Raw genomic sequence first — 12,830 nt, 5'->3', positions numbered from 1 at the left:
GGCTGTTCAAGCTGAGCAGCTGCTTATCAAGAGTGAGCCTGCTTTTCAAATTTCCCTTAGGCTTTACTACAAAGCCCTAAAGCCACAGACAGCTCAAACAGTCATGGAAAAGTTCAGCTGTCTCTTGATCCTCTGTAGTGAACAGCAGAGGTCAAGAGTTTTCATCCCAAATTGATCGGAGTCTGAAGTCACAGAAAATCAAACAACTCTGGAAAAATTGTTTCAGCAGCACACAATAAGCAGCACTCCCAGTGTGAGGGTGAGTGGAGTATTGCATTACCAGAAAATGGGTTCTGAGCAGCCTGCTGCCAAATCCATGAAGATGGACTTAGAATCAAAGAGACTATGAAAAGAGTACCAGATGACCAGTGAACTAAACCTGCTTGGTTGTCACTGGACTGCCCAGCTGTGAACATGAAAGTGTGGTCATGTCTGATCTGGGCAGAAAAGAAGAGATGAAAACTGGTGAAAGCAACCTGCTATGTTGCCATGCACTGAGAAGGAGAGTGCCCCTAAGGCTTCTCTGAAGGCAAAAATGTAACTCTTGCTTGAAAGAGAGCCTGTTTATACCTATTTTGTGTGTGTACAGGTTAAACAGAAACTCAGATCACAGCTGTATTTTAAGGTTTCAAGTCAGACTAAAGACAACTCACCAGGTCCAGGCCCTCAAAAAAAACAGAGTGCAAAGAAAGACTTGAATGTTAAATTGCTTCCATGCCTGGCTGCTACATACAGAGTTCTCTCTTGCATTTCCTGCAGTACAGAAATTCAATAGAAAAGACTACTCTATTAGAGATCAACTATTTCTGTATACAATCTTTATTTACTGTACTACAGAATTCTACCAACAACTGGAAGTGTTTAAGAAGTATTCAGGCATTCACTGATTTGAATTGTTAACACATTGGAGTGGACAGAATGCATCAAGAAATAGATTAGAAATAGGGAGGCAGTGGAGAAAAGGGTGAAAAGATGCTGCAGTTCACTGGTAGAAAACAAGATTTTTTTTTTTCCCTCATTTTTAAGAGACTAAGTTAACTGTTGTAACTGGCTGCTTTCTTGTCAATCTCCTTGAGGTCCCTTTTTTTACAGAAGAATTAATATATTATGTTCAGCTGCAAGTTGGCCAAAAGAAGTTTTAAAAAACAAAGGCCACGGCATCGTAGGGAAAAAATGCTGCCAAGATGACAGTTCTAAAAGCTGACTGATACCTTTAAGAATTTATACCTCTGAAGTCTGAGGAGAGTCTCTTATGCTCTGGTTCAGGAGGAAAAAGTGATAGCCTTGTATGCTGGTTTTGGCTAGGACAGAGTTCCTTTATTTTAAGTGGTATGGGACTGTGTTTTGTGTTTGGGCTGGAGACGATGTTGACAATGCAGGGATATTTTGTTGCTGCTGAGACAGAGTCAAGGCCTTTTCTGGTTCTCACACCATCACACCAGTAGTGAGGGGTCTAGACAGCTGCTTCCCCCTGATCCAAGCGATATTCCACACCTCCTGCTGTCATGCTCCACTTTACTTATCCCCTGAAGCTAAAAACCTCCCATTAGTTAAACTAACTGAAGGCTGAACACCACCTCTGGTATCAAGTTCTGACACTACAAAGTAGCCAGTAGAAAGAAACAAATTAATATTATTAAGGAGTTGGGGAAAGTTCATACACTAGTGCTGAATTTCAGGGAGTTCAAAATAAATGAAAGCAGTTCCCACTTTGAAGACTGAAGAGACAAAGGTGAAGATGACGATTTTCAAATAAAAAAATTGGTTTCCAGGCCAATTCTATACATACCCTTTTTAGCAGCTACTGTTTTACTTGGAATTTTCTCTGTCTGTTTTGGGGCAAAAGATGATGAGAAAACAGGAGCAGAATCCTCATCATCACTGTCCAATTTTGTTGTATCTACAATCACAGAGTAAGTTTAGAATAAGACTCATTCACAGCATATATTAATTACATCAATATTAATTACAGTAAAAATTAATCACAACTAAGTATTTGTGATGCTACAGCTGTGGATGTACTGTGACTTCCTGACCTATGATACAAGCTTTGTTCCTCTGAAGATCAGAACTTCCTTCACATTTCCTCCTTTTAAAGGGGGAGGATGTGGACATCCTTCTACTGTAACTACTGCATGAAGTTTGTGTGTACCACTCCCCAAAATATTCCATTAATAGTTGCTATAAAAATTAAACTGAACTGTGAAAACAAGCTCACCATCATCTGTCTTCTGAGAGTAAGATGGAAAAGAGAAGATGTTCCCAAAATCTTGATTCTTCTTGGCTTGAGATGTTTTTCTACTTAGGAGAAAACAAAAAAGGGAATTATGAGTTACATTAAGCACGTAATGAAGTCCGTGGACATCATAATATCCACGTAAAATTTAAATCTTCTTTTAACATTTCCAGCATTTTTGTATCAGTTTTTGCATTTTGTATCAGTTTAGCATTTTTGCAGCAGTCAAACCCCTAATACTGACATCCAGTCAAGAGCTACATTTTTTAAAAAAAGTTCTCCACACCAGACTGGCACAAGACAGAAAACAGAGAATCTTTAAGAATGTAGTTTAACAGATGATATTATAGACAGTGTATCATAACTATTTTTATATTTATCATATTATTCTTTTTAATCATGAGTCACCCTTGCACAGGACAGTTGCAAGGCTGAGATAGCATGCACTTGAATTCCTCCACATTTTATTTTTCACAGTGCATGTAGAGCAATAACAGACTGGTGTTTCTCAGCTTTGTTCAGACACTTCTGCATCGAAAAAATCGTTAATAAAGAAATCCTGCTGAGTTACATTACTTACTCTGGAGATGGCTTTGATTTGGCTGGGGAGAAGTCATACTCATCTTTTTCTAAACTGTCTGAGGGAACAAACTCATCCTCTCTGTCATTTGCAACTGGAGAGGCTTTTACTTTGAGCTCATCCAAATCGTTGTTATTGTTGGCATCATCATCATCGTCAGCATCATCTTCTTCTTCTGAGAAGTCAAAAGTGTACTTGGGCCTCTCAGCTGAGAAAAATCACACATGTACACAATTCAGGAGAACTCCTTGAGTTATACAACACAGAAACATATACAGATCAAAGTGGAAGTCAGTGAACAATCCCTGCCTCAGAGTACACAAGACAAAAGAGTGGTAGATAATAAATTTGTTTCAGACTGGAAGAATAAAGGGGTGAAAAGAATAAAGAATAATTTAGATGTTAGCAAACATCCAACACCTGTTGTGGCTTGCTCAGACCCTTCAGCTGAGGGCATTATGGAGACATTGTGCATCAGTACTTTTAAGGAATGAGAATCTTTCACTTAAGAGTTGAAGTTTTCTTGAATCCATCATTTGAACATTCTTCCTAATTTTCCAGAAACTCTGCGGAGGCTTTTTAAACATTTTCCAAACTTTCAGTCTTGCTTTTCATGCAGTGTTCAGAATTTTTTGATAATTTTTTTACTTTTAGGCCTTATTTTGCAGTATAATTGTACTAGAATAATACAATTATAATAATAGAGTAATTTTTTTTGTTTGTAATATTGTCTTGTTTGTTTCTTGTATAATTCACTATTTTAGGAAGTAATTTCTATTCTAATGTTTAGAATAGGGGGTAAGATTTCTGATCCAAAGTACAAAATCTTTCATAGCAAATTTCTGATCTTGACATTAGTGGTACTCTTCACACAGTGAAGAAAATGTAATGTGAGCTATCTGTAGGAAATAAAAGTCCTAAAGGAAGGCTATGCCCAAAGGAAAATGTGGGTTTGTAGTTGAAATTTTCAATCCCAATACACAATTCACAAACTCTTGAGTACCTGCAGCTCTCCTAAGCAGAGAGTCTCTTGGAATAATCACAGGCTCATTTTCTTCTAAATCACTTTCAGACTTGGATTCATCATCTGACCATGGGTTTCGTTTCTTCACTTTTTTTGCACTGGATTTTGTAGATGATGGTGTCCTTCTTACCCTGGCACCTGCCAAAAGTAAAAGCATTTACTACAGTCAGGTTCAAAAGTATTTTCATCTTTTCTAATCGTTTAGAAATCTAGCATAAATTTTCATCTTAAAAAGTTCTCCTTTAAACATTGTAAATTTTCTTCTCCTCCCTGAAGGAAGATTTAACATGAAATTATTTGACACAGAACCTGACCAGCTGCTGCCAAAGAAATTTGTTTTATGACTGAAAAACATGAAGTCTCTAATTTTAAATTTTTATCTCCTTTGCTATCAAACTTGTGTTTCTATAAAGGTTGCTTTCCGGGAAAATAAATGCAGGTTTCCATTATTCAGGGAAGAAGATCAGAAACAGTTATTGGAAAAATACAACAAACATGGGAAGCAGAGGGTATCCTGTTATTGGGGGGTGTAAAAATGTGGTCAATTGCAGGGCAAGCTGGGCTCATTTGTTCTGGCTCAACACTGGCTGTGGGAGATTTGAGCTGCACGTAGACAAGTCAGTCAAAACTGTACTCAGGGAATCTACTCAGGCTGGAAAATCCCCTGAATAATTAAAAGCAGATCTTATCTCAGAATAATTATTTGTGCAACCACGGGTTTTTTTTGCCTTTTTCCTGAAAAAATAAATCCCCCCTCATACTTAAACCTTTTCTGTCTCCAGCTTTCTTTTTCTGTTGCTGCCTCCCTGTTACTGTGTATTTCTCAAACAGCAATAATAAATTCCCACTAGCAGAGGAAATGGGGAAGTGAACGTTGGTCATCTGCCAAGCCACAGCACCCATAACTTTTTGAAAGTCAGAATGACTGAATCTGTCAATAGAAAAATACATTTATTTAATCAAGTTCTACAATCTATACCATTACTCAGACTGACGGGCTCAAGGTGACTGCCCTGTCCTTCAATATCAAAGAGCACACAAACTAGACATTTCAGTTTGCAACAAATTAACCTCATTATGTAAAAATAATCTATTTTTCTGCACTCAAATTTGAAGACTTAGACCCAACCCCCCACCCCCAAAAAATTCAAATGTAGAAAATGTAAGATCCCTTGGCCTCAGGAAAGTAGCTTAAACAAAGAAATTTCAGCAGAGTACTTTCAAATATTTCATTTTAGGGAAGAAAACCAGATGAAATAGTGATTATTGTGCTGTATTTCCCTTCTCATGCTGTGTTAAAAATGCATTTCATCTCCAGTAAATACACAACTAAGGTTAACTATGGCGTGCAAGGGTCTTACCAGGCTCCTTCTTCTCTCTCTTGGGTTTAGGGGTTTTAGCTGCTGCAGCTGATGCATTCAGTGAGTCATCCCCACCACCCTCAGCTGGCACACTACCAAACTCTTCATCAAATTCCATTTTTATTGCTAGAGAATCAGTTTCACCCTAAAATTACAAAATAAAATGATTTTCACCTTTGTATTTCAACATTGAACTGGAATAGCTTTGCAGATGATAATAAATTAATGTAGACTGGTATACTGACATTTTTTGAATAGTGTTGGAAGGAAGTTATCTCAATAAAAACACCTGAACAATAAGCAGTCACAAGAGGTTTGCAAATGTAAAAGAAATCCAGTACAAATTTCTTATGCATTAGGTCAGCAAAAGAGTACAAATACAGCACCAGTGACAATCTGGTGATTTGGATTTATGCTACAGAGTAGAAAAATACACCAGTTAAATAATAAATAATTTAACTGTAGCAGTAATTTTGATTCACCTTTTTCTTTTTCAGCAATTTCCTGCTGGCATCAGCTTTCATGGCAGATGTAATCTGTGGAACTATTCTTCTGCCAAATGGTGATGGCATGGTCTCTTCCAGCTGGAGTTTCTTCACCTTGGGTTTACCAACTTTGCCTTTTATTGGTTTGCCAACCATGCCAGTCAGAATATCTTCTCTTTCCTGTGCTTCTACTTTCTAACAAACAAGGGGAGAAAAGAGGGGGAAAACACGTTATTTTTTAATGAGGACAAAGTGGAATGTGATAATTATTTAAGATCCTGCTCCTTTTGACATGGAGGATAAGTGAGAACCTTAATTCTCACTTGAATTGGAACGCAGGTTTCAGTTCTGGAACAGTGACCACAATTTTGGTAAATTCATTACCCTGTAGAGCTAAAACCCACTCTTTCATTCAAGGATAAACAGAAACCTTTGGACACTGTTAGACTGAAAAAAATCTTTGTTCTATCAAGTCTCTACTTTGCAAGTATGTCTCTGGTACTGTTGTAAATTTCCATTATTTCAGCATTTAAGTTAAACATTTAGTTTTGAAGTGTGTCGCTTTAAAAGATTGCGCCGGCCCTTTTCAGACAAAATGAAAACTGAGGTTTAGCACTTTATTCACCAAAGGGACTTTTATCTTTTTTCCAGAATTACTGATGAGGTAAACTAAGCCCCTCATATAGTATCTACAGTCTACACACTTCATTCCTGAATGTACAGCTTTGAATTTGGTAATACTGCATCATCAAAAGATTAGATCATGTAAAACTACTGTAATTATTACCATTACCAGTTACTACTCACAGATCTTTGTGTCATCTGAAAGCTAACTAACTTTCTTCTAGTTATTTTTCTTTTAATATCACTGACTTGGAAAAACATTAAACTGGATAGATGCAAGAAACAATCCCTTAAAAACACTACCAGGAACACAAATATCCAATAGTGATTTCCCTGTCACCATTATATTGTGAAATATACCTACTTTTGATTCAAAATGTAGTATTTTTAAGTTGTTTTCTTAAATTTTTATTAGTTAGTGTTTTAAATTAAATTAATGTGGATTTTATGTTTTAGAAATATATATAAAGTAAAACATACTTCAAGCTCTTCAACAAAGGCTGCTAGATCTTCTTTCCAGAGGTCTGAAGGAGATTTCCTTTTAAGATCATTTAGTTCTCTCTCCTAAAACATGGAAGTAGTATAGACAATTTAAGTACAACTCAAGCAAATGTAAATGCAACTGAAGACTGAACATTCCTCCAACAGGCACATCAGCAACTGCTGTGTCATTTCAGAACAAACCTTCCATGTGTACCAACCTTGGAATCTCTCTCCTTAATCAACTCTTCCACTTTCTCTTTTGTGAGTGACCACAGGGACATGTTCAAAATGTAGTTGAAGTCAGGGCCAGAGGTTGCACCAGAAGAAGAGGAAGCATCATCATTTGCATTCTGAGAGTCTTCCTCTTCTGCTGCCTGAGGTGAAACATTCACAATTACAAGTATTAGTTATCTCTGTGCATCAGCTGTGACACTGCTCCAAATAAGGTGAACATTTTCTGGTGCTTTCCAAAAGGCTGTGTTCCTGTGACCTTCTAGAGCTGATTACTTAATCATGTGATTTAAGAAAACAAATTGAGCCTGTGCTAGAGCCTTGTGTGCTGCTGGCTGCAGATACTGGCGCTGTCCCACCAGTCTCTCAGGGCTGAGACCTTTGCCATTTGGGTATTCATGGATATGTGTTCCTCTAGAAAGAGAGTACAGCCCTTTGGTATCAAAGCTCCAAATGGGCAAACTGAGGTTGAAAGTAGATCAAAATTTCTCCAAGTAACAGTTATGTTATAAAATAGAAATCATTCCGTAGAGTTAAAATACAGTATTAAAAAATACAAACCAAAAGTGAAATGAAAACAAATCGCTAAAACAGTGGCAAAGACACAGAACAGGGGCAGCTGACAGAAATTCAAAGCCGCTTTTCAAAGCAGTTCCACCTGCCCATAGTAATGGGGATGCAACTTGGAAATCAAACTTGTCACATCTCTCTTTTGGAACAATAAAAACTGCTTGGTTTTATAAAAAGCAGAAACAAATACAGGTCAAGGTCATGGTCAAATTTACTACAATAAATTTAAAAGTCATAGCTTTATAATATCCATGTTTCTTTGCTGAAAAGTATTAAGTTATGTGAAAATAATTACATTCAGTAATCAGTTGTATGTGTGAGGTAACTGATGCAGCACTTTCTGTATCAGCCAGTCAGAAATCAAGTTGCCAGTTTGGATTTGGGTACATTAAGAAATGCAGTCAGTCCTCTGCAGTCTCATTTTTCAGACTTGTGCTATCTAATTTTCTTCTAAGCATTATCCATATACAATGCCAATGTTACGTGACTTGATTTTTGTGTAAGTTTAATGTTGTTTACTTTTAAAAGGAAGCCAATGAGGAGTAATGAATAATGTCTTTAAAGTGCTACGTCTGTGTTATAAATTAAGTTAGACAACTAGAAAACAAACAGTATCATTTATAACAGTAACAACATCAACTATATCTAGATTATTACCTTCTCCTGTGCTTCTTTCCAGGCTCTTACTGGATTAGATTCATAACCTCTCTGGACCAACATCTGAATCAAATCTCTTTTTGATCTGTTCTCTACAAGACACACACAAACAGAGGAGAGAAAGGAGAGAAAAAAGAAGGAAAGTCTGTGACGTGAAAATCTTGCGTGCAAGTATTTTCTACTATACTTAAATAATTTCCAGATCTTCCCCCACTGTCAACAATTCCAACTTCTGTTTACTCACCAATGCTAATTTTTCCTTGTATCTTCTCCAGGATGAAACGAGCTTGGTTGTTCAGCTTGGTGGACTCTGCACCCAGCATTCCCACCAGCCACTCCTTGCGCAGGCTGTAATAATGTAACCGCAGATCAAAGAACTCCTTCAAGATGTCCTGCACGGTTTCATACTTCTTCAAGCACCCCATGTGATCAAACAGCACCTAGAAAATAAATACATGATAGACTTGAGACAGGCTGCATAACTCAGAGTTCGTTAGCCCTTGTGAAAGCACTCAGTTCTGTTGCGCGTGTAGAAGCAGCGTACAAAAAGTGGTACGAGGAGGTAAAAGGAGTTTTGAGGTGTGTGAACTCAAACCTCACTGTGGAGCTACACAGCACAGAGCTGGATGGACTATTTTTATTCACAAGTAGATTTAGGATGAGATTTATGGTAGCACAATCAAAGAATCACAGCTATAGAGAGAAATATGCCTGAATTCACTTGAATGACTAATTTTATCTACATATTAAATCGCAACTTCAGTAGCAACTGATGATTCACAACTATTTAATATAACAGTTGAAAAGCTTAATAATCCTTAATAATCATTCAATTCAGCTGTGAAATCTGTCACTTTTCAGCTGTGAAAACTACCATCCTTCAAGTTCAATTACAAAGTAAGAAATAATTTTTGCTTGATAGGTGGAATCAATCCTGCCAGGTTTCTGGTATCTCCAGTTTAGACATTTATAAGAGAACTAGTCACCCTTGGTGCCCTCCATAGTCAACTGAAAGAAATAAACCCCTCTAGGGGGAAATTCATCTATCCAAAATAGCTATTTGGGAGTTGGGGGACAACAGCTATGCTTGCATAACTTTTTAAGGTTCTTACATTAGGGCAGATTAATTCCTACACAGGTATAGAAAGCAGCCCTTATAATTTATTATTTATTTTGCCAGGCAGAAAATGAAGGAATTCAGCTGCAAAACATTTTGTATTCTGTGAAATGTAAAATTGACAACAGATTCTCACAGTTATTCATTTAAACATGTGAGAAATACCATCACCCTGATTTGGTAGATTTGCTTTTCAAGTACAATCTACAAAATTAGTTGAGCAAGGCCTGTCTCCTTTTCCAATTCTACGGTCTTTAATTTATTTTTAAGCTATTTTGACATACACATATTTTGATGTACACAGCAATAGCAACAATAATGACATTTGTGTTTTGTGGTAATATCTGAAAGTAGCATCTGCCATAAAAAAATAGAACTATTTTTTTCAATATCTATAAAGACAGGATGTTTGGAAATCTTTGCAGAAATTAACTTACATTGAAATCCCTCTCAGAATATGAATCTATGCTGATTCATATTCTTAGTAATTTACAGCACTCTTGTGTCTTCAGCAGCTTAAGAACAGTATTTGCTATACCTTACCACCTAAAATTAGATTTATGCTGGTGGAAAAATTGGATCATTTAACTCCTATTAGAGGAGTAACAATCCTGCACAAAGTGCAATTTTGAAAATGTAATTTGTCTCAAGTTTAAAACTCAAATCTAATTATTATGGCAGAAAGTTATTTGTATGATCTACTTTACATTAACCACTTTTGGTTCACTGCACAGGAAATTTTCAATTACAGGAAGGCAACCACCCCAGGCCTGTCTTATTTGAAAGACTCATCAGGACTAAAATGGATTTAATTATTCATATTGACTTGTATTGGTCATCATTACAGTTTTCTACTATTGAAACAATTTCAAATACACCATGCACAGTTCAATATCAAGAACCAAAGTATACTACAAAAATGTTTGCTTTTACAATAACCAACAGTAGGGATTCTGATAGCCAAACATGAAAAAGTTACCATAGAATTACAAGTAAGACTTGTTTGAAGCTTAAAGACTTTGTGCAATCCGGCAGCTTCTGCCTGTGCAAGCTTTTCTTCTGTCATCTTCACAACAAATTTCACAGTTGTATCAGTGTGGTATTCCTTATAGTCAGAAATTAATGCTGGAGTTTTTTCAGTCCCATTCAACATAGGTTCTAGAACCTGTTCTTTGTACACCTGTTGAAAATAGGGCAGCAAAAAACAGAACCACTTTTAATGCCTTAAAACTGCAAACCAAATGAAGAACATAAACTTTCAAAGCTCTGTGCATTACATCTGATGCCAGTTATACCTTACAGAACCAGTATAACCTGAGAAATGCAAGCCAAGAGTAGCACAAACATAAGAGGCAGAAAACAGGACAGAAAAGGCTACTGTAAAGTGGATTAACTATGAATTCAGCAGAAGCAGGTGTTTTTTGTAGTATGGACAGCTGATGGCACAGAGAACCATCTTCTGCAAAAGCACACAGGAGAATGAAACCATGTTCCCTTCCATGTATGTATAATCAGAAATTGTGTTAGAAGTTCATGCAGATGTAGAATTAAACAACTTAATGAGGAATTCTTCACTGTTTTTTGTTTCTATTAAAATGTATTTCACTGTTCCTTACCTGGGTCCATGTCCTTACAGGAAGCTCTGTAATCTCTACTGTGTTCCTGTCCACCACAAATATTTCACCACTCACTACATACTGATTTTGACCAAGTTCCTGAATGGTTCCTTTGAAATTTTTGTAGTTTGGAAGCTGAAATTTGAAAAGACAGCCAAGTGGTAATCGTCTTTATAATAAAATGTCAGAAAAGGATTTCTTTTCCATAGTCCATACAGTTATCACTGTATTTTGCACTAACCCATCCACAAACCTCTCATGCCTGTGAAAATCTGAAGTCATAGGGAAAATACAACAGAAAAAAACCCAGAATATACACATGCAAGTGACAGGACCAATTATCCTATTGCCCACAGAGTAGAAAAATTGTTAAGAAGATGCAGCTGAACCCAGTGAAGTGGTGGGGTTGTGTTTTGATTTTTCTGTTTGTTTTTTTTTCCTCTTTCGTAAAGAAAACTCAAAGCACAAATAAGGCATGACAGAAAGCAGATTAACACCCCACAATAACTTTACAGAAGTGGTGCTACCTCCCCTAACCATTTTTTCATTTTTGTGCTGTTTGGCAAAGATAGTGGAACCCATCCAGGTTAAATTGTAAGTAACAGGCTGAGGAAATTTTTTTAACAGGATCTGTTTCCTTATCCAGCTTGACACAAACACATACCAGCATATAGAAAGGAGCTAGATGGAGGCAGAACTGCCTCTTTCAACCACAGTGAGCTTCAACTGGCTGTGAAACTACACAGAAGACCTAGGAGTCCTAAAGGAAGGGCAATGGATTGCATTAATTTAAAAAAAAAATAATTAAAAAAATATCTCATTGTTCCCAAGAATTTGAAAAAGGAAAGCCAATATGCCACTCAGTGAACTGTGATCTAAATAGAGAAGAAAAGATGTTTCTGCTTCTATGGCTTAGTAAACACAGACAAGTAGCAATATTCATCAGTTGTAAAATTAAGGTTACATCAATTGTATTTCATCTCTTGGTCCCAGATATTATGGGTTCACACAGGTTTTCTTCCTGCCCAGTTTTTTTTCACATTACTTCTGGGACTTCTAAAATTTTGAAAAAACAGAAACTAAATGCAGTTCAGAAGCTGCTGATTTTCTTGAACAGCAGCAATATCTTCTCCTCTGCCTACAGATATATAAAAGAGAGAACAATTCAGACAAGAGAAAGGAAATGTTAACTTTGGCTGAAGATACTTAAGTAGTTCCTTCAAAAAGAAAGAGTGATACAAGTTTTCACTCTACTGCCATGTCATAGCTACCCTGTAAGACTCGTAACAGTCAGCAGACTGAACAAAATGTCCTCTAAAATAAAAATACAAATAGCAAGGCTTTTGCTTCAACAGTCAAGTAAAGCTTCTACATCAAATTACTGGGACAAACCAACTCCGATGCTCCGAGAATTAGGAAGTTCTTGAGAGACAGGAATTAATTTTGTAAGTACACACATACAAAATACCAATATATACTATTATTTTTACCATTGGGTGGGGATCTAGGCCATCCAGCATTCGTCTGACATTGTTTACAATCTCTCTGGTGTCATAGTTTGGAAGTTTGCATGCCCAGCCAGTACCAATTCCTTCAGCTCCATTTACTAAGACCATGGGAATGATGGGAATGTACCATTCAGGCTCTACACGCTGGTTGTCATCATACAAGAATTTAAGCAAGTTGTCATCCATTGATGGAAAAAGTAGCCTTGCTAAAGGGCTTTAAAGAGAGAAAAAAAAAAAAAAAACAGAAAACCATTTAACTGTGTGTTCAGGAAGTAAAGAACATTTTGCTTTAACTGCCCCTGGGCCCAGATATGATCTGTTTGCCAATTTTTCTCATG

The 12,830-nt window shown here is 36.8% G+C and overlaps 1 protein-coding gene across 21 annotated transcripts in view; it reads right to left on the bottom strand.

Moving 5' to 3' along the window:
• Positions 1–12,830, bottom strand: part of TOP2B (DNA topoisomerase II beta) — a 73,762-nt gene that overhangs the window by 3,014 nt on the left and 57,918 nt on the right. For 9 of the 21 annotated variants that reach the window (XM_086851195.1, XM_086851203.1, XM_086851187.1 and 6 more), the window contains 13 exons: positions 12,475–12,706; positions 10,985–11,119; positions 10,348–10,548; positions 8,496–8,691; positions 8,252–8,343; positions 7,012–7,167; positions 6,791–6,874; positions 5,684–5,881; positions 5,202–5,346; positions 3,820–3,978; positions 2,817–3,024; positions 2,219–2,301; positions 1,790–1,900 (listed from right to left, as the gene is read on the bottom strand). In XM_086851195.1, coding sequence (XP_086707321.1) covers positions 1,790–1,900; positions 2,219–2,301; positions 2,817–3,024; positions 3,820–3,978; positions 5,202–5,346; positions 5,684–5,881; positions 6,791–6,874; positions 7,012–7,167; positions 8,252–8,343; positions 8,496–8,691; positions 10,348–10,548; positions 10,985–11,119; positions 12,475–12,706 — 2,000 coding nt within the window. The remainder of the gene's footprint in view (positions 1–1,789; positions 1,901–2,218; positions 2,302–2,816; positions 3,025–3,819; positions 3,979–5,201; positions 5,347–5,683; positions 5,882–6,790; positions 6,875–7,011; positions 7,168–8,251; positions 8,344–8,495; positions 8,692–10,347; positions 10,549–10,984; positions 11,120–12,474; positions 12,707–12,830) is intronic. The other 12 variants (XM_086851191.1, XM_086851248.1, XM_086851254.1 and 9 more) reach the window with 3 other exon arrangements.

This window comes from Cyanistes caeruleus, chromosome 1 (genome assembly GCF_971803275.1).
Source record: "Cyanistes caeruleus chromosome 1, bCyaCae1.hap1.1, whole genome shotgun sequence".
In the NCBI taxonomy this organism is placed as follows: domain Eukaryota; kingdom Metazoa; phylum Chordata; class Aves; order Passeriformes; family Paridae; genus Cyanistes; species Cyanistes caeruleus.
This window is presented reverse-complemented; position numbering and strand designations above follow the sequence as displayed.